This window comes from Carassius gibelio, chromosome A3, assembly GCF_023724105.1.
Source record: "Carassius gibelio isolate Cgi1373 ecotype wild population from Czech Republic chromosome A3, carGib1.2-hapl.c, whole genome shotgun sequence".
NCBI lineage: Eukaryota > Metazoa > Chordata > Actinopteri > Cypriniformes > Cyprinidae > Carassius > Carassius gibelio.
This window is the reverse complement of record NC_068373.1, coordinates 32,654,355-32,673,548: the sequence shown is the minus strand read 5'-3', so window position 1 is coordinate 32,673,548 and position 19,194 is coordinate 32,654,355. Positions and strand designations below refer to the sequence as shown.

The 19,194-nt window shown below is 40.2% G+C and overlaps 1 protein-coding gene across 7 annotated transcripts in view; it reads right to left on the bottom strand.

Moving 5' to 3' along the window:
- Positions 1-19,194, bottom strand: part of LOC127956263 (uncharacterized) — a 142,401-nt gene that overhangs the window by 37,920 nt on the left and 85,287 nt on the right. For 3 of the 7 annotated variants that reach the window (XM_052554113.1, XM_052554136.1, XM_052554105.1), the window contains exons 1-2: positions 455-603; positions 19-336 (exon numbers count right to left, since the gene is read on the bottom strand). The exons of 3 other annotated variants lie outside the window; for them this stretch is intronic. In XM_052554113.1, the coding sequence (XP_052410073.1) occupies positions 19-336; positions 455-515 (379 nt within the window). In that variant the 5' untranslated portion in view covers positions 516-603. Of the gene's footprint in view, positions 1-18; positions 337-454; positions 604-19,194 lie in introns of those variants that run through there. One more of the 7 variants, XM_052554121.1, reaches the window with a different exon arrangement.

The following is a 19,194-nucleotide window of genomic DNA, read 5'->3' as shown; positions in this document are numbered from 1 at the left end:
ACACAATCATAAAGCTACCATGAAGAACATGCAGAGAAACACCAGCATCAGGTCCTTGTTGTCTGTAATTCACATATTGTCTGCAGATGTAAGATCCATAATCTTCTGTTGAGATGTTTCTGATGTTCAGAGAGCAGTCAGACCCCAGACTCAGTCTCTCATGTCTCTCTATGTCTTTATTATTTTTCCCTAATTTAATCAGTTGAACTGCTGCTGAAAGTCTGTTATTATAATTCCATACAGTTGATGTACAGTCCTGAAGAGCATTATTACACGGCAGACGGACATCTTCACCAGAACTGATGAACACATGAGCATCATCCACTCCACTGACACCTGAAACACAAGAACATCTGATCATTCTGTTATATATTAATAAATGAAATGTTATTGTATGCAGATGTAGACTGAACTCTTTCACAGGAATTTAAAGAGCGTGTAGAAGTGTGTTCACCTGTGAGAAGTGAAGAGAGAAAGATCAGTCCCAGCAGACACAGATGATTATTATCAGACATTCTCTCTGTCTCTCAGTCTTTCTCTTCAGTATATGATCTCAACTCTTTCTTTAAACACTATCAGCTCTTCCTGTGTTTGTTCACTTCCTCTGAATTACAGATTGAGTCATATTCTGATGGAGCTGTATTTAGTGACACAATGCCTTTACCTATTGTAAACATTGAATAAATATTTTATTTATCCTATAGAAGACATTTGTTAAGAGTTTTTTATTTTTTTTGTGGTTGTGAAACATGTTCTTCAGTGTGAGAACTGTATATTGTTAAGCACAGTGATTCACATACATTTACTCTGAACGCAATCTGCATTACTGTTGTTTCACTTCTGTCTTACACCAGTTACATTTTAAAGACAAAATCATTGATTTATCAGTGATTAAACTGCTCTGTAAGCATGTGTTATAAAGCTGATCCTGGACTCTTCTAGCTGTTCACATGTATTCTCTATTTCTTCTAATGCTTGTTCTCCTAGCAGGTCAAAAACTGCACCAGGAACTCTTTTTATTTTGTAATATGATCTCTTCATGTTTTTCTGTTCTTTATCCTTCTCTCGCTGAGTTTCTGACTCCTAGTGTCTGATGGAGTTATCATGAATCTTAATGTCTCTGTTTTTCTCTGTTTTTCTGCACTCTTAGGCTTTTTCATTATAAAACGTCTCTTATTCTCATTCTCCTGTTTAGTAATCTCATTAGTCTACCTTTTATAAATTGTATTCTCATTCTCATTTGTTTATTAGTCTTTAATTGTCATCTTTCTGTACTAAAATGTGTTTAACTTTTAAATCCTTTTTCAAACTGCACAACTCTCTGTACCTAACTTCATCTTTTAGTAATTTATAGATTTCTGTTCAGAACAACTTTCTTGTCCCACTTTCATTAACATTTTCCATTTTCCTTATGTTTGTCTTTATTTGGGTTTAATGTTTAACTTGATACATTTTCTCTTTTCTGTTTTAACTATTTTATTTTATATATACAATATTCTTTACACTCAGTCTTTGTAAATACTGCATGAGTTCAGATTTAAGTGACTGTCACTATGTTTTGTTCTATTCATGGTATAAACAGTGATTCAAGCTCTAACTTCTACAACTCTCTCATTGTGACTGTTGTAAATCCTGGCTGCTCATCTCCTTTCTTCTTTTCCCTACTTTTACTTGTCAGATTCTTTCTATTGGATGCTTTGCTCTACTGTATTACGCTTCATCTGAAACACACCTGATGAGGTAATGCCCAGCTTCTTTTCTCTTCACAGCTCTAGCTAACACACGTGTCCTCTCTAGCTGTGCTCTTGCTCATACATGTTAGAAACATTTTCATAATAAATGCTTAAAACAACAACTGTGGTGTTTTACTGAATCCACTTTCTCAATAAAACAAATATAAAGCAAATCCAATAATGCATGGTGTCTTTCTTAATAAACCAAACAATACCATTAGCGATTGTATTTGGTTACAACTCAAAGGTATTACATAAGAAGTAACGACATACTTGCAACAGGACAATTGCTTTATTTCCTCTACAACATGCAGAAGTTACACATTTGCATGTTTGAGGCCTTCCCATTGTTTTTCATTCTCTTCTGATTCATTTCAATTTTTTTTATTAAATCTTTCTAATCAAAAACCTGTAATAAACTGAATGCAAAAAGTGAGTGCAAAGCGCAAAATATTAGTAATACTTTTCCTCAGCTTTTAAAAATATCTGACATGTTACACAGTAATGGAAGATGAAGAAATGGATCTTCTGTGTCAAACCAAAATTTACAGATGACAGAACATTGAATATTTACTGCAGAAAACAAGGAAAACAGGCAGATTTGTCACTGTAATATGCAATTTGTATGGATTTGGATTTGGATGCACCATAAATAGATTAACAGTGATGCCATCATCAAATAGACTTGAGTCTGCTTAATTGATTCATTATAAAAATGTACCATAGTTCAAACTTCTTGTAATTTGTTGTGTTGGGTAGTAACTTGTAATTAGATTATATTACATTTTTAAATACTTTCAACCTGATCCAGCATTGATTACAGGTCAACCCATTAATGGTTTAAAGTGTCACGACATACACTTGTATAGTTAGATGCTTTCATTATTATTATAGTATTTCCAAACGGGAACACATTTATCTGTTTACCCTCATGTATGAATAAAGGTAATAATTGAACTGCTTCAGCTAATGTTGATCTGCTCCATCTGGTGTTTCTGTTCATTATAACCCGGTTTGATTGTGATTCTGAAGTTAAACAGGGCTAGAATATCATCTACTGGACATAAGAAACACTCTCAAATGAGCTGTGGGACTTGTGCACATTACTTTAGGACTGTGTCAAATGCAGATCTTGGAGAGGAATCAAGATGTGCATTAACCCTGAATCCATAGACAGAAGAATGACATTAAACACATGAAGAAAAGCAGATTCAGTGCAATGAGAAATCCTGACTGAAAAGATTCAAAAACACCATTAGCATCTGAGCCACCACTTTCTCACGCAGTTCACTTCAGAAATCTGAGACTGATTGATGTTTAAATGATCAAGGCCTGGTTTCTTCACAACAAGAGTCAGCCGTGTCCACACATTCTGGAACAGCGTCAGACACTAAAACAGGTTTTCAAATACATTTTTATTACATCAAATACAATCAAATCAGGATTAAAAAAGAAAAAAAATTTTGGGTATGGAAATGTCTGCTTTTAATAGCTCAAGAAAGCTTCAGAACAATAAACCTGTCAATCAAACCTATAGCTGTGTAAGATATTTGTCATATAATAGTGGATCTGTGATGAGTCGATGAAAGCAGCTTGATTTTCCTCAGATCATCGTCAGAAACATGAGCACACATCTGAGTCTGTGACCTACTGATTCACCAGAGACTTCAGCGTGTAACTTACCTCACATACACCCTGGGAGAAATAATCATTTCTCATCTGATGAAAATACACTCATTTAATGTTGTCCACATTATATTTCATCTGCAGCAACACTGTGCACGTTATAATGACACGTTTGGTCATTAACTTCTGAATGCATCATGTAAACATATGAGCAGAGTTCCTGACACTGCTCTCCAGTACAGTTTGACATTAAATTAAACAACATATGGATGATGTTATCTGTGACAGATGATTGACAGGACAGTTAAAGCAGTGACAGGATGCTTGTAACTAAGCAACAGAGCATCTGTTAAAGACACAGTTATGAGGAAGTAATTCATCCCAGAGATAGATCCCAGACTACTGTTCTGCTGCATACTCAAAAGTATCTACTTATTATTCACAAATAGAGTACATAATTTAAGGGCATATATAAGCTGGTGAAGAGGGACACAGCATACATTTTCCTGTGAACCGAAGGGGCATTTGAAGTCACTTATGAACTACGAGAGTCTTCTTCCTGAAGGAGAGGAATGAGGTTCGTTCATCAGGATCTGAGGAGATCTGCAATTTACACAGTGAGAAACTCAAACTCTTCTGAAGAAGGACTAACAGCCGGTGTGTGTGGTGTGTGTTAACTCACCGAAACACGACACATTCAGGTCCAGCGTAAAGTGGTTTCATCATATAAGGAGAAATAAATGAGTCACATTGATGAGATGATTTGATTGAAGAGGACTGCAGTGATCAGAGCTGCTTGTGGTTAGTTCAGCTGAATCACATTATCAATGCAGTTTCACAGATTTGAGGAATTTATAACTACGGAGGCAAACACATTTTCACACAGCCTCAATAGATATTGGACTACTGTTTTGCTTCACTAAATATCATTTACAAACTGTCTTCAATCAGGTTTCATTTGTTTTATGGCAGGTTTTAATTCCTGAATCAGTTTAGTTCATAATAATAATAAATTAAATTAAATATAGAAGAAATCAGGATGGTGCAGACACTTCTGCACTGCATTATATGACTATATCACTGTTTGCTCTCTTCTTCTCATCTCTGTAATCTGGTGTTTTATCTATTTTTGTTCAGTTCTATGAGGAGCTGAATACAGAACTGAAATCATTACAGAAGAAACTGGAACACGATGAAGAAATGAACGAAGAGTTTGAGAAAACAGCTGAACACATCAAGGTGAGGAAACGGAGTCCAGAGTCATTTTCATCACAGCTGTAGATCACTAGATCTTGATCGTTATATGTCTGTCTCTGAGTTACATTTACATTTAATCATTTAGCAGATGCTTTTATCCAAAGCGACTTACAAATGAGAACAACAGAAGCAGTCAGGTCAACAAGAGAACAACAACAGAATACAAGTGCCATGACAAGTCTCAGTTAGTCTAGTATAGAACGCACAGCCAGGTTTTTTTTATTTTATGAAAAGACAAGAAAAGGAAAAGTGCTAGTATTAGTTGGTTAAGTGCTGGCGAAAAAGATGGCTCTTTAGATGTTTCTTGAAAATGAGTAAAGACTTGAGATTGGGAGGTCATTCCACCAGCTGGGCACATTCCAGGAAAAGGTCTGTGAGAGTGATTTTGAATTTCTTTGGGATGGCACCACAAGGCGTTGTTCACTTGCAGAGCACAAACTTCTGGAGGGCACATAGGATTTAACCAGTGAGTTTAGGTAAGTTGGTGCCGTGCCAGTGGTCGTCTTGTAGGCAAGCATCAGTATCTTGAATTTGATGCGAGCAGCTACTGGTAGCCAGTGTAACCTGATGAGGAGAGGAGTAACGTGAGCTTTTTTTGGCTCATTGAAGACAACCCTCGCTGCTGCATTCTGGATCATTTGCAGAGGCTTGACAGTACATGCAGGAAGAGCCAGGAGAGCATTACAATAGTCCAGTCTGGATAGAACAAGAGCTTGGACAAGAAGATGGGTTGCTTGCTCTGACAGGAAGGGTCTAATCTTCCTAATGTTGTATAAGGCACACCTGCAGGACCGGGTCGTTGTAGCAATGTGGTCTGTGAAGCTAAACTGATGATCCATCACAACTCCTAGGTTTCTGGCTGTCCTCGAAGGAGTAATGGTTGACGAGCCCAGGTGTATAGAGAAGTTGTGATGAAGTAAATTATGTGATTGTGTTGATGATGAAGGCAACTGAAGTGAATGTGGTTTGATTTCAGTCTCAAGCTGAGCACACAGAGCGTCAGATTAAACAGCAGTTTGAGAAGCTTCATCAGTTTCTTAGAGATTAATTGATTGATGATTGATTGATTGATGATTGACTGATTGATGATTGACTGATTGATTGATTGATTGAGTTGTTGATAATTAATGGTGTGTTTGTTCTGCAGAAGTTTCCAGTCTCGATGGAAAGGTGAGTGATCTTCTCTCTCTCTGCTTCTGATCCAAAGACACTTCAGTTCTGATCCTGAATGTTTTTCCAGAGTCCAGATCTCATCACAGCCGGATCCACAGACTCCTTCTGGAGCTCTGATTCATAGTTTAGTTTAGTTTTATTGTCCTTGCATATCTCTACACAACAAATATGAGATGACATCAATCACTCAGTTAGCAGCTAAAATGATAAAAAGTGACACTGTCAACAACAGTTAATAAATAAATATATATAAACATTTAAAAATACACAGTATAATTCAAGCCCAAATTTCATGTGACGCATTACTTAACCAACCTGTCCTTCAGAGTCTCGAAGAAGATGCAGGACATCGTCCAGAACACACACACACACACTTGAAACAATATTATGCAATATTCGCAGATTTCAGCTTTATGAGTCAATAACCAGATCAAAAGCACACGGGCAGTTGCGCCCCTGAGGCATCTGCCGTTGCTAAGCAACCATGACGTGCTCTCTCCATGGAGACACGGAAATTTCAGCAAAGGATAAATGGATTTGCAGCACTAAAAATCACTTGCAGTAGCTCTGCTACTAAATTTATTTCAAAATGACAATCCATATACAGCTATGAACAGCTGTTCCTTCATCTTAGCTGAGCTTTCAACGTTGTTACGGGAAAGGATGAAGCTGATTGGTTAGTTCTTGTCACATGACCCGTGGTGCACTTGCGGTATTCTGAAAAGTTGAGATGTTTTTAACTCGATGCGGTGCGGACGCGCCTGGAAAAAAAACATCTTCCATCATGCTTCACCCCCCAGCTCTTAATGCATCTTGTTTCCTTCTGGAGCATCAGTGAATGTTTGAATCTTTTTAAATAGTTGTTGTCAAAACTGAAGAATCTGCAGGACTTTAAGATTTTTCTGAAGAACAGTTCTCAGTTTAACTGTTCAGAACAAACAAGGGACTCATGCACAACCATCACAAAACAGAAAGACAGTCGAGGATCATCAGGTAACAGAACACAGTACTAAGAACCAAGGGTTCCCAAACTTTTGAGTGGGGTTATTTTAATAATTTCAGGATTTTGTTTTTTGTCTTGTGGACTAAATGTTAATATATTTTATGTATAATATCTTACTCAGGACAGTACTAAATAAAATATAACATGCATTTAGTATGAACTCTCTTATTTTTTAAAAAATTGCTCACATTTTCACAGATTCTGCAAGGGGTGCCCAAACTTTCGAGAAATGTAACAAAGTTTATTGTTGTATGTAAACTGTGTTTGAGAGAGAGAGAGAGGTGTTCAGAGAGGAGTCTGTTGGATGTTTAGCTGTTATTTGTTTATGGACTCAATGTTGAAAATGTAAAACATTTCAAACACTGTTGGCAGAAGTGAAAAATTAATAATTTTAGGAAGTTACAATTTTGTTTGATTCCATGATGTATTTTACTGAACATGAGTATTTACAATGCAAATCCAAATTATTTTAATTTACTGACAGTTACTTTTAACTTTATTAAGATCAGATTCTTCAGGTAAAATTACAATAATAAGGTGACTTGACTTGGACTTGACTTGACCTACTACAGGACTTGACTTGACATGCCCAAGAAAAAAATACTTGGGACTTACTTGAGACTTGAAGGTTAAGACTTGAGACTTACTTGAGACTTGCACATGTGAGACTTGGTCCCATCTCTGGTATTTCTAAGCACTTCCCCGAGCTCCAGTCTTAACTGGACATGCATCCTTTTCTGTCAGTGATGCATGCCAAAGCACACTCTTGGAAATGTGAGGTACATTACCATGTGTTTTAAGTATGTTATTCTAAGAAATAATATAAAATATACATAAAAAATTTGAGTGCATTGTTTTTGTCGGATTGGAAAACGTGTTAGGTCAAGTATAGTGGGGCCTACCAGGAAGGAGCTGGGTCAACTATTGGTGAGGAAGTGGAGCAGGTGAACAGCTTCCTATCTAGAATTGCTGTTACAAGAAAATACATGTCAAAATCAGGTATGTTGAATAAGGTATGATTTTATGCAGAATGCCTTTTGTTATATACACATGTCTCATTACATTTTCTACTATTTCTGTTATAGGCCGAGCAGACATGATTACAATGCAAGCCATGTTGTGGAATAAGCGGAAGATTCTCAATTTGGGACAAGCTCTGGTTAACAGATATGTAAAGGTATAACTTTCTTATCAGTCAAATATTGCAGTTGGGATTTGTAGGTTTTACTAATTGATACCTATCTATTAGTGCTTTAAGCAATTAAAAAAAAAAAAACACTGTTGAAAGTGGATCAGTCTGAGCACCACAGCACTCTTGAAGCCAAAAAGCAGTAGGGGGCGGGTACACTCTTGATGGAGATGAGAAAGAGGGAGATTTGAAGAAAGACTGTTGGAAGAGAGATGGCTGACAGACAATACAAAAGAAGGGAATATCACTGGAAAATGAGCACTGAAGGGAGGGCTGTGTTTGTTTGGGTTGATTTTATATATCCACAGTTTCTCAGAAATTATTTACTGCACTTTTGAATGCTGGACATTTTAAATGTGACTTTTTATTTTGTAGACTCAGAAGGCTCTGCAAATGCAGCAACACAGCTTGGAAGAACTGAAGACAGAGCTTTCACTGCATGAAGATTGTGTTCATCAGTGGGTTTCAGATGTTCAACAATGGGCAGAAGGTATTATTTTGATTTGCTTTGTAATTATTCTTATCATTGGCAGGTAATATATATAGATGCTTTTGCATTTTCTTGTGTAGAAAGTGACCAACATGGGAGTGGTGATATGAGAAGGCTTCAAGAGGAAATAGAAGGTCTAACCATCAGCATCAAAAGGCGTACACAGCGTCTGTACAGTCAAACAGGTGAAACACAAACATTGGGAATTTACCATGTTGTTTTTTACTATATATCATTAGATGTTAATTGAACATGCATTTTTTAGTAGCTAAAAGATTGCTGTAATGGCTAAAAATAATTAGAAAAAACGTTAATTCTATTCAGATAGCAACAAGCGGCGCCATTCTTTGCGCCTCAGAAGGACTGAATAGAAAAAGAAGCTAGTTGCTGCAGTGGAAGAGTACAACAGTATAGCAGATCCATCCCAGAAGCTTGGCTCAGTTGAAGTCTTCTTCACAGCTGAAACTGTTGCTTGGCCTTGGCAAATCCCTAGCAGTACTGGTATGTTCTATATAACAGGGCAATTCAATGATGTTCCCAGAGGACCACCACCAGCATAATTCAGTTCCAACCCAAATCAAACACAACTGCCTGTAATAATCAAGCAATCCTGAAGGCCTTGACCAGGAACAGAATTGAAAAGTCATATTCTATAAGACAAGTCTATACCAATGTTTTTTTAATGAGCAGGCACCTCATATAATGACTCTTTTGTTTTGACAAACAGAATCGTCTCCCTTTCTCACCAAGAGGAAGTTGTTTGACAAGGTGATGGCAGTGAGACGCCTTCAGGAAGAGAGAGGTCTAATTTGAAAGGAGATGAAACAGCACTGGACGGTCATGACACAGAAGATTTCCAAATCCAAAGCACTGATTAATGACATAAGTTCAAAATGTAAGAAAGTCTTCAAACATTCTTTTTTTAGCAATTGATATATAGCATTTTATTTTTTGATAATGTTTCCTTTTGTTTTTCAGCTCTTTTTCCAACCCTGTCTGACACTGCATGCAAAGGTCTCCTCTGCATTGTTCGAAAGAAACATTATGAACTTAAACATGTAATGCAGTTGGTAAAGGCAGGCTATGTGAAAATCTTCAGCCAACAAGATTTGATGTCTGAAGAAGAAAAGCTTGAACCGGAAGATGACGTACAAGAGGAAGAGCTTACAGAAAGCGACAACAGCTCCGATGATGAAAATGATTTTCCTTAACATAATAAATGTAAAGTTTATTTACAAAACTTTACATTTATAAAAAAAAAAAAAAAAGAAAAAGATAATTGGAATGTGAATCAGACTTTTACCTGTTCAGAAGGCCTGTTTGTCTGTCGGTGTTGATTGTGTCAACTGTTCTGTAACTACTTGATGTGTCTTTGAACAATAACCTAATAAATTACACGTGGCTAATTACACATCTAACAAAACTACTCTCATGATTTAAATCAATGGAGATGTCTACACTTAAAAGATCCAGTTATGCAGTTTACATTCAGTGTGTCATTTTTTTAGTCTTGTGACTTAACTTACTCAGCTTATTGTACTTGTCAAAATTAAATAAAATGGATAAAAAAAAAATAATAATAAAAAAAAAAATATATATGGTATATATACTCAAAATGTTATAGTCACACACAGATAACTATAAAAAATATAGTTTATGCATCCGATGTATGTCAGTGTTTACTGCACAAAAAAATGCATCACTGATACGTTGCTCTTAAAAAGAAAATTATTAATAATAATAATAAAAAAAAAAAATTACTAATCAGTTATCAAGATTTACAAACGCATGACTTTTTAGTTTTAATCATTCCAATCATTTATTTAGTCTAATGAATGATTTGATGGATCTGACAATTCTGTTAAACATGTTGTATCTGTCTTACAGAATGTTATCTAAAATCAGCATTAACTGATTTGGGGTGCATATAACACCCAAAAACTTTTTAAATATTTATTTTAATATCCTGTATAATATTTGATATAAACACCAGGATGATGATAACTTGATCGTTTAAGTTGAGAGAAATATACTGTGCCTACATTGTATGAATTTGTTCGGTCCTGGTATGTAAAGCACTTTGGCCAACGTGTTGTTTTTAAATGTGCTACATAAATAAAAGTGGATTGATTGATTGCTTGATTGACTTAGTTTACATACATATATAATTACTTACCATCACTTAACAAACATTTGTTTAGTCAGATCTATGCTATTCTGAATAATAATGCACTAAAATATTATTGCATGCATATATTTAATGACGTTGTCATGTACAGTAAATATGCCAAATTTCATTTACATGAAGGGAAAGCTGGGAAATGCATTACAAGAAACTCAATTGGGCTCTACCATACAATTTAAACATAGATTCTGAACTCAGTTATAAGCAAGATTATGCACATTACTGATGTCCATAACTTGAGGAACAGCAAAAAAAAGGACAATTTGACACAGATTTTTACAATGATATGATTTTTTTATGTTTTGATACTTTATATTGCATTGTTTGCACCGTAATCTACACACAGGCTGTACCTTGTTAAGTTCAATAAGGTACCTTACTGAATAATGCATTGGCTTGTGTAAATGTAAAAACAATGAACAAGTGTCACAATCTGTGTTGGTTATTTAAATTGATGTCTTAGTTTACTGGCAGCATTGTATTTTTCTTCTTTCACAGGCCAGAGTCCTTACTCATGAAATAAATGGAGAAGCTCATTCCAAATGGGTATTGCTGTTGTTTCCAGGGGTCCTTCTGCTAAAACTATGAATTAGATAATAATTTGTTGCCTAGTCTCTAGACATATTATTTTTCTTTACGTTTCTGTCAAACATTTCTGTATTTCATCAAATAGTCTCATAATACCCATTCAAAAATAATACAAGTATAATGTAAGTAGCAAGAAATGTGACTCATTTAGTTCAGTGTCCCAGATTTAAAAAAGAAAAGAAAAAGAAAGTTGTGATGTTTGCTAATAGGTGCTCTGCATTTAACCCATCCAAGAGCACCCACACAGCAGTGAGAAGTGAACACACCGTGAACACACACACGGAGCAGTGAACACACACACACACACACACACACACTATGAACACACACCCGGAGCAGCAGGCAGCTACAGATCCAGCTCCCGGGGAGCAACTGGGGGTTCAGTGCCTCGCTTAAGGGCACTTCAGTCATGGGTATTGAGGGTGGAAGAGAGCACTCTTACTCTCCACCACCTACAACTCCTGCAGGCACCTAGACTTGAACCGGCGACCTTCTGTTTACAAGACCTGCAAAAGTCTAACATATATTCAATGTTTACTAAATAATGTTGGACAAAGGTTTCAGACATGGAAAAGTGGTATAAAGGCATTTAAAAAAAAATTCTCACAGTAAAATAACACATTTCTCCCTGGCTCTCAAATATCTCATAGAGGATTGCGTAATGAACATATCTACACATCCATTTGTTCATTAAATATAATATATATTGAATTTCGTTACTAAACGTTTTAAACTACATTACCCATAAGCCCCTGTCATTCTATGGATGGAACGGTTAAACAGGAAGCTATAAATTGTAGTTCATTGAAGTGTGTAGTTACGCTTGGGTTAGGATCTCGGAAATTAGTAGTTTATCTCAACATTGCCACAGCTCATTGTTAACTTAATGTATCACTAACGTAATGATTACAGCAAAACATACTTTGTAACATGAATCGTTTTTAATATAGCTTTAAATACCTCAACGAGTCCTGTCACCCGTGAGTTCCAATCAGGCCCGGCTGCAGGATGAAATGACTGAGGGGGCATGTGAAATTGTTAAGGGTGCTTAACTTTATTACACCATCAATGATTAATACACACTGCGATCTCGCTTTGCAACGACAGATTTTTAAATACAGCGCTCCCTAAAACACTCCATATGCAACTGCAGGTAACCAGAGACTAGCAAATTTTAAAGTGTAATGATGATAGATCATGTCCTATACCTTTTTAGAAGAGCTGCAGTCTCCTTGATTTGGCACTGAATCACACTTAAGTTTAGAATATTCTAACTGACTCCCGAGAGTAAGATTTTTCAAGGCGACAGTTATTTTAGAACATCCCCCTTAATTTTTCCATGGCAACGCATCATATTTGTCACGTGAAACACCGCACAGCAACAATAATAACACTGTATAACAGATGTAGGCTATCCTTCATTCATAGCTGTCAACATTGGACTGCCTGTGGAGATGTGAGACGCCTCTTGTTCGGGCACCGCCTCTGGAACAGCTACGGGCACCGCTTCGGCCTCCGGAACAGCAACGGGCACCGTCTCGGCCTCCGGAACAGCCTCTAGCACCTCCTCGGGAATGGCCTCGGGCACGGCATCGGGCACCGCCTCGGCTTCCGGAACAGCATCGGGCACCGCCTCGGCCTCCGGAACAGCAGCGGGCACCGCCTTGGCCTCCGGAACAGCATCGGGTACCACCTCGGCCTCCGGAACAGCGTCGGGCACCGCCTCGGCCTCCGGAACAGCATCGGGCACCGCCTCGGGAACAGCATCGGGCACCGCCTCGGCCTCCGGAACAGCATCGTGCACCGCCTCGGCCTCCGGAACAGCAGCGGGCACCGCCTCGGCCTCCGGAACAGCAGTCCCCCTGGACGGCAGCGGCCCGCTCGGGAAGGTCCTCCGGGATGGCTGCGGCCCGCTCGGGAAGGTACTCCGGGACGGTAGCGGCCCACTCGGGAAGGTCCTCCGGGCTTTGAGGAACGGTAGACTCCTGTCTCCTCCTCCTCCGCCCTCCGAGCCGGTGGCACCTTGTCTGGAGACTCAGGCGTTGAGTCGGCCATCTTGTGCTTTGGCGCTGGGCTGGCGGCCATCTTGTGCTGTGGCTCTGAGCTGGCGGCCATCTTTTGCTGTGGCGCTGAGCTGGTGGCAATCTTGTGCATTAACACATAGACCAATATTGGATGTAAATAATAAAAAGTATACAATTAATTTGGCACAAATCCTAGTTCATAAAGTATGTGATAATCCTCAAATGATAAAGTATTAGCTAACATGCTAACAAGACACTGGGGGGGGGGGGGGGTACTTTCTTGGTGAAATTGCTTCTTTATTTTATTTATTTATTTATATATATTTTTTGTTGTAATAAAGTATTTCAAATTTCTTAATTATAAACCAAGAATTATAATTTTACTCCGTAAAAATATCATTTTTTATTGTCTGTATTAGTTTCACTGTATTTTTTTGATTGGCCAACATAATAAGAACCACAGCTGTAAAAGCACGTTAATCTGATAATATTTTACAGACAACATTAATGAGTTGATTATTAATTTATTAATGTCCCTGGCATCAGATGTAAAAAAAAAGGGCCTAAAGTGCAAATAGCAGTAATAATAATAATAATAATAAATTACACATGTACAAATAAAATAATTAACGACATAAGTGTAACTGGGCATCTCCAAACTACAAATAAAAAATAAATAAATAGTTTCATTGTTGTAATATTTCATATACACACAGAGAGAGAGAGAGAGAGAGAGAGAGAGAGAGAGAGAGAGAGAGAGAATACACAGTTGGTCTACACAATAATCTAATTATGCATCATAAAAACACAAAGGTTTATATAATATATAAACACACTTGCTGTGAATTTGAAAGTTTAGGAGTGGCTGAAGGTAGCCTATAAAACCAGATAAAAGTCTTTACAGAAAATATGAAATAGGGGATTTATAGACAAAAATTACATTTATGCATAAAAACTGACCTAGGAAAACTAATCAATTTAATATTTATTCCTTACCAGAGCTTTAGAAAACTGCGAGGACATTAAGGCTATTATTGTGACGATTGGGTTTAGGAAAAACACAAGGAGAAGGTAGATCCAATTGCAGGTAGTCTTTAATTAACAAAAAGGGTAAATACAAAATAAACAGTCCAGAATGACAAACCAAACAAAACAAAAGAGGGAACCGGATGAAACGGGAACTCGGAGGAACGAGTAGGTAAGAGGAAGTCTCGGGAGACGAGAACATAGGTACACATAGGGTAAGGACTCCATACAGACAACAGAGAAGGACAGCTATATATAGGGAGACTAATGACCAAGGATTGGCAGCACCTGTGCGATTTAATTGGAGTGCAATTACTGTTAAGACAGGACCAGACTAGAGGAATTAAAGTGCCTATGGTGAAGTGCCTAAGGAGAAGTGAGCTCACTAGGGAACACCCAGGAAAACAGAGACTGACAGCGTGACATTACCCCCTCCCCTACGGAGCAGCTGCCAGATGCTCCACCTGAAACCCAGGAAAACCTAACAGAAAAAGAGGTAGGAGGGAGGTAGAGCGGCGGCGGACTAGGGGGAGGGACGTAGGGTCAGAAAACAGAGACAGTAGAACCACATAGAATGGACAGACAGAGACAAACAACCAGGTGGAATGGAGAGACAAAGACAGGACAACCAGGTAAAATGGAAAAAACAGAGACGGAACAACCAGGTGGAATGGAAAGGCTGAGGCAGGAGAGGTGTAACACAAAACAAGGAGTCCAGGAGGGTGGTGGACCGGCGGAGGATAAAGGGGAGGGATGGAGGGCCAGGTCCAAAGAAGGAGATAAATAGAAAAACAAATGAAAACAAAAACACAAAAACATGGGTCCATAGAGGACATTAAGTGATGCCCACCCGGGAGGAACCGAGGACCACCACACCCATGTGGTCAAGGCAGAAGCCCCCCCAGGGTGGAGCGGAAGACCCCCACATCCTTGCGGTCAAGGCCGGAGTCCCCCAGGGCGGAGCGGAAGACCACCACGTCTTTGTGGTCGGCCCAATGGGAGGACGAAGATCACCGGTGACTTATCTCAGTCCTCGAAGATCACCGGTGACTAGCCTTGCCTCTGGAAAGTCCATGGGACCTAGTCCTGACTCTGGAATGTCATCAGTGACTAGCCCTGACTCTGGAGGGTTCACGGGAACCTGACTCGACTCTGGAGAGTTCACGGGAACCTGACTCGACCCTGGAAGGTCAACAGGAACTAGCCCTGATTCTGGAGGGTCAACGGTAACTAGCCCTGATTCTGGAAGGTCAACGGTAACTAACTCTGACTCTGGAGGGTCCACGAACACCTGACTTGACTCTGGAGGGTCAACCGAGAACTGACTCAACTCGGGAAAGTCAACGCGCACCTGACTTGACTCGGGAAGATCAATAGGAATCTGAATTGATTCAGGATGAACAACTGAAACATGACTTGAATCTGGATGGTCAGCAGGAACTAGCCCTGATATATAGGGAGACTCTGGAAGGTCAACGGTAACTAACCCTGACGCTGGAAGGTCATCGGTGACTAACCCTGACTCTGGAGGGTCCATGAACACCTGACTCGACTCTAGAGGGTCAACCGGGAACTGACTCAACTCTGAACAGTCAATGGGCACCTGACTTGACTTTGGACTGCCTGTGGAGACGTGAGACGCCTCTGGTTCGGGCACCGCCTCTGGAACGGCCACGGGCACTGCCTCGGTCACCGCATTGGGAACAGCCTCGGTCACTGCCTCGGCCTCCGGAACAGCAGCGGGCACCGCTTCGGCCTCCGGAACAGCAACGGGCACCGTCTCGGCCTCCGGAACAGCCTCGAGCACCTCCTCGGGAATGGCCTCGGGCACCGCATCGGGCACCGCCTCGGCTTCCGGAACAGCATCGGGCACCGCCTCGGCCTCCGGAACAGCAGCGGGCACCGCCTCGGCCTCCGGAACAGCAGCGGGCACCGCCTCGGCCTCCGGAACAGCAGCGGGCACCGCCTCGGCCTCCGGAACAGCAGCGGGCACCTCCTCTGGAACGGCCTCGGGCACCGCCTCGGCCTCCGGAACAGCATCGTGCACCGCCTCGGCCTCCGGAACAGCAGCGGGCACCGCCTCGGCCTCCGGAACAGCAGCGGGCACCGCCTCGGCCTCCGGAACAGCAGCGGCCTGCTCGGGAACGTCCCCCTGGATGGCAGCGGCCCACTCGGGAAGGTCCTCCGGGCTTTGAGGAACAGTAGACGCCTGTCAATTCCTCCTCCGCCCTCTATGATGGCGAGCCGGTGGCACCGTGTCTGGAGACTCAGGCGTTGAGTCGGCCATCTTGTGCTGTGGCGCTGGGCTGGCGGCCATCTTGTGCTGTGGCTCTGAGCTGGTGACCAACTTGGGCAGTGGCTCTGGACTGGCGGCCATCCTACCGGAAGATACAGGAGTGGCTGGGGTATCCCACGGAAGCCGATGCTGCAAGTAGCACAAAAACTCCCAGAACCCGAATGTGTCCAGTTGATCCAGTTCTTCCTGAGGAACCCGGTCATCCAGACCAGAGTTAAAATATTCCTTCAGGGCCGCATCATTGTAACCCATGCCCTCGGCCAGGGACCAGAACACCAGTGCCATGACTCCCACGTCATTGCCCTCTTGGTGGAAGGAGATCAACCTTAAATATTTTCCGTCCACTCCACCATGCTGGTTGGGGAGGAGAGATGAAAAGACATACCACTGGATCTTCGGTTGATGGAGTCCTTCTGTGACGATTGGGTTTAGGAAAAACACAAGGAGAGGGTAGATCCAATTGCAGGTAGTCTTTAATTAACAAAAAGGGTAAATACAAAATAAACAGTCCAGGATGACAAACCAAACAAAACAAAAGAGGGAACCGGATGAAACGGGAACTCTGAGGAACGAGAAGGTAAGAGGAAGTCTCGGGAGACGAGAACATAGGTACACATAGGGTAAGGACTCCATACAGACAACAGAGAAGGACAGCTATATATAGGGAGACTAATGACAAAGGATTGTCAGCACCTGTGCGATTTAATTGGAGTGCAGTTACTGTGAAGACAGGACCAGACTAGAGGAATTAAAGTGCCTATGGTGAAGTGCCTAAGGAGAAGTGAGCTCACTAGGGAACACCCAGGAAAACAGAGACTGACAGCGTGACAATTATTCTAGGCTCATTTGCTTTATGCCTCTTTTTCTGACGCATAAGGCAAGCAGTTAAAATCAATGGAGTTCCCTGATCGTCGAAATAGTGATGCCTAGGGGTAACTTCAGCGTCGCAATTGTGACGCGGAAGGCACTTGACCATGCTTCAGTTTTTGATGCCTTGGCAGTGATAATGGGTTGGAAGGGCAGTTTCTCTAGTGATACCAATCTGCAATCTTTTTTGTTGGCTTTGTTTTTCACTTCTTAAACTATTGTGAATTTACATTCTGCCTTAAATTAATAGTGCCCACTGCAAATCAAAACAAACACTGATCCATGTCTCCTTCTCTCTGAAGATCTGACCAGTTTGAGAACAATCAGCCTCTTCCTGATAATCCAGAGCAATTTAACTCTCTGTGTTCTGGGTTCAGAGGGGTTTAACTCAGGAAGACACTGCTGGGATGTGGAGCTCAGAGTCACTACAGCATCAAACCAGAGGAAGACAGGTTTCTTCAACACTGATGTCTGGTGTGTGTGGTTTAATCAGTGCAGATGGTCTTCAGGATCTTGAGCGTGTGAGAGTGAATCTGGACTATGAGAGAGGAACAGTGTCATTCTCTGATCCTGTAACTAACACACATCTACTGTACTTGATAGCCTGCATAGATAGAATATGAATATGATCGAAGCATTGCCAGTCACGCTAACCGATTCATGATTTAATAGAGATTTAATTATCGAATGGCGGGCTCGGAAATAATCGCTTTAGTATATTTGGCATGCAATTATACAATAATAATATTATAATAGTGGGCCAAATCGGCTTCCAGGTCAGCGGGAATTGTCCCGGTTCTCTCGATGGCCAGTACGCGCACAATTTCAACAGACATGCAGAACATGCAGGATTCATATTTAGGTTTTTTTCACGGCTTAGTATTCACATACACTAGTCCATATCTTGTTTTGATTCAGGTGTACTGACCTACTTTTGATATGGTGTACTCCATCCACTTAAGACTATAGGAATTCCTTTTTTATGACTGGATTCTACAAACCAGAGTGTGTTTTCCACTTGGCAGAAAATTATAGTGCCATATGTCTTAGAATAGTAGGTGCAATTTGGGAAACAAATCAATTAAATGTGGATGTGTGTAAATATTCAAATGTAATCCCCTTTGTAATCGTTAACATTTTGATAAGTAACTAATTTAATTACTCAAATTTTCTTAGTAACTGTAACTGGTTATAGTTAAATTAATTTTGTAATTAAATTACAAAACCCTGTTACTTGTAACTAGTTACTCCACAACATTGGGCATTAGTTTGCTCTGAAAAATAACTAGCTGGCATCTTTCTGTGTGGTGAGCATTAAAGTATTCCATCTTGGAACTTGTACTCTTCAAGGCCTTTCTATAGTCTGATGTTTTTATGTACTTCCTATCTATAGACAATTCCTCACAACGGATTTCCTCGTAAACTTTGTCAATGTTCGGACTTGGAGGTTATAATTACTACTATTATTAATTTAGTTTGTGCCGCTTGACTTTAATGTCCTGGACAGTGTATGCTCACTCATAACATCTGCTTTAAAGTTGCCCCACCTATTGACTTCGGTCTTATTTGACTGTTGCGGCCTTCACATTACATGGACTGTTGTGGCACTTTGCATAACTCTGCTATGGTGGTCATCAGGTAAGTTTGTCCATTACTGTTTATGAAATTCACCCTATCACGGCCTTTGCATATCACAGTCTTCGCTTAACATTTAGTATTAATAAAATGTATTAATAA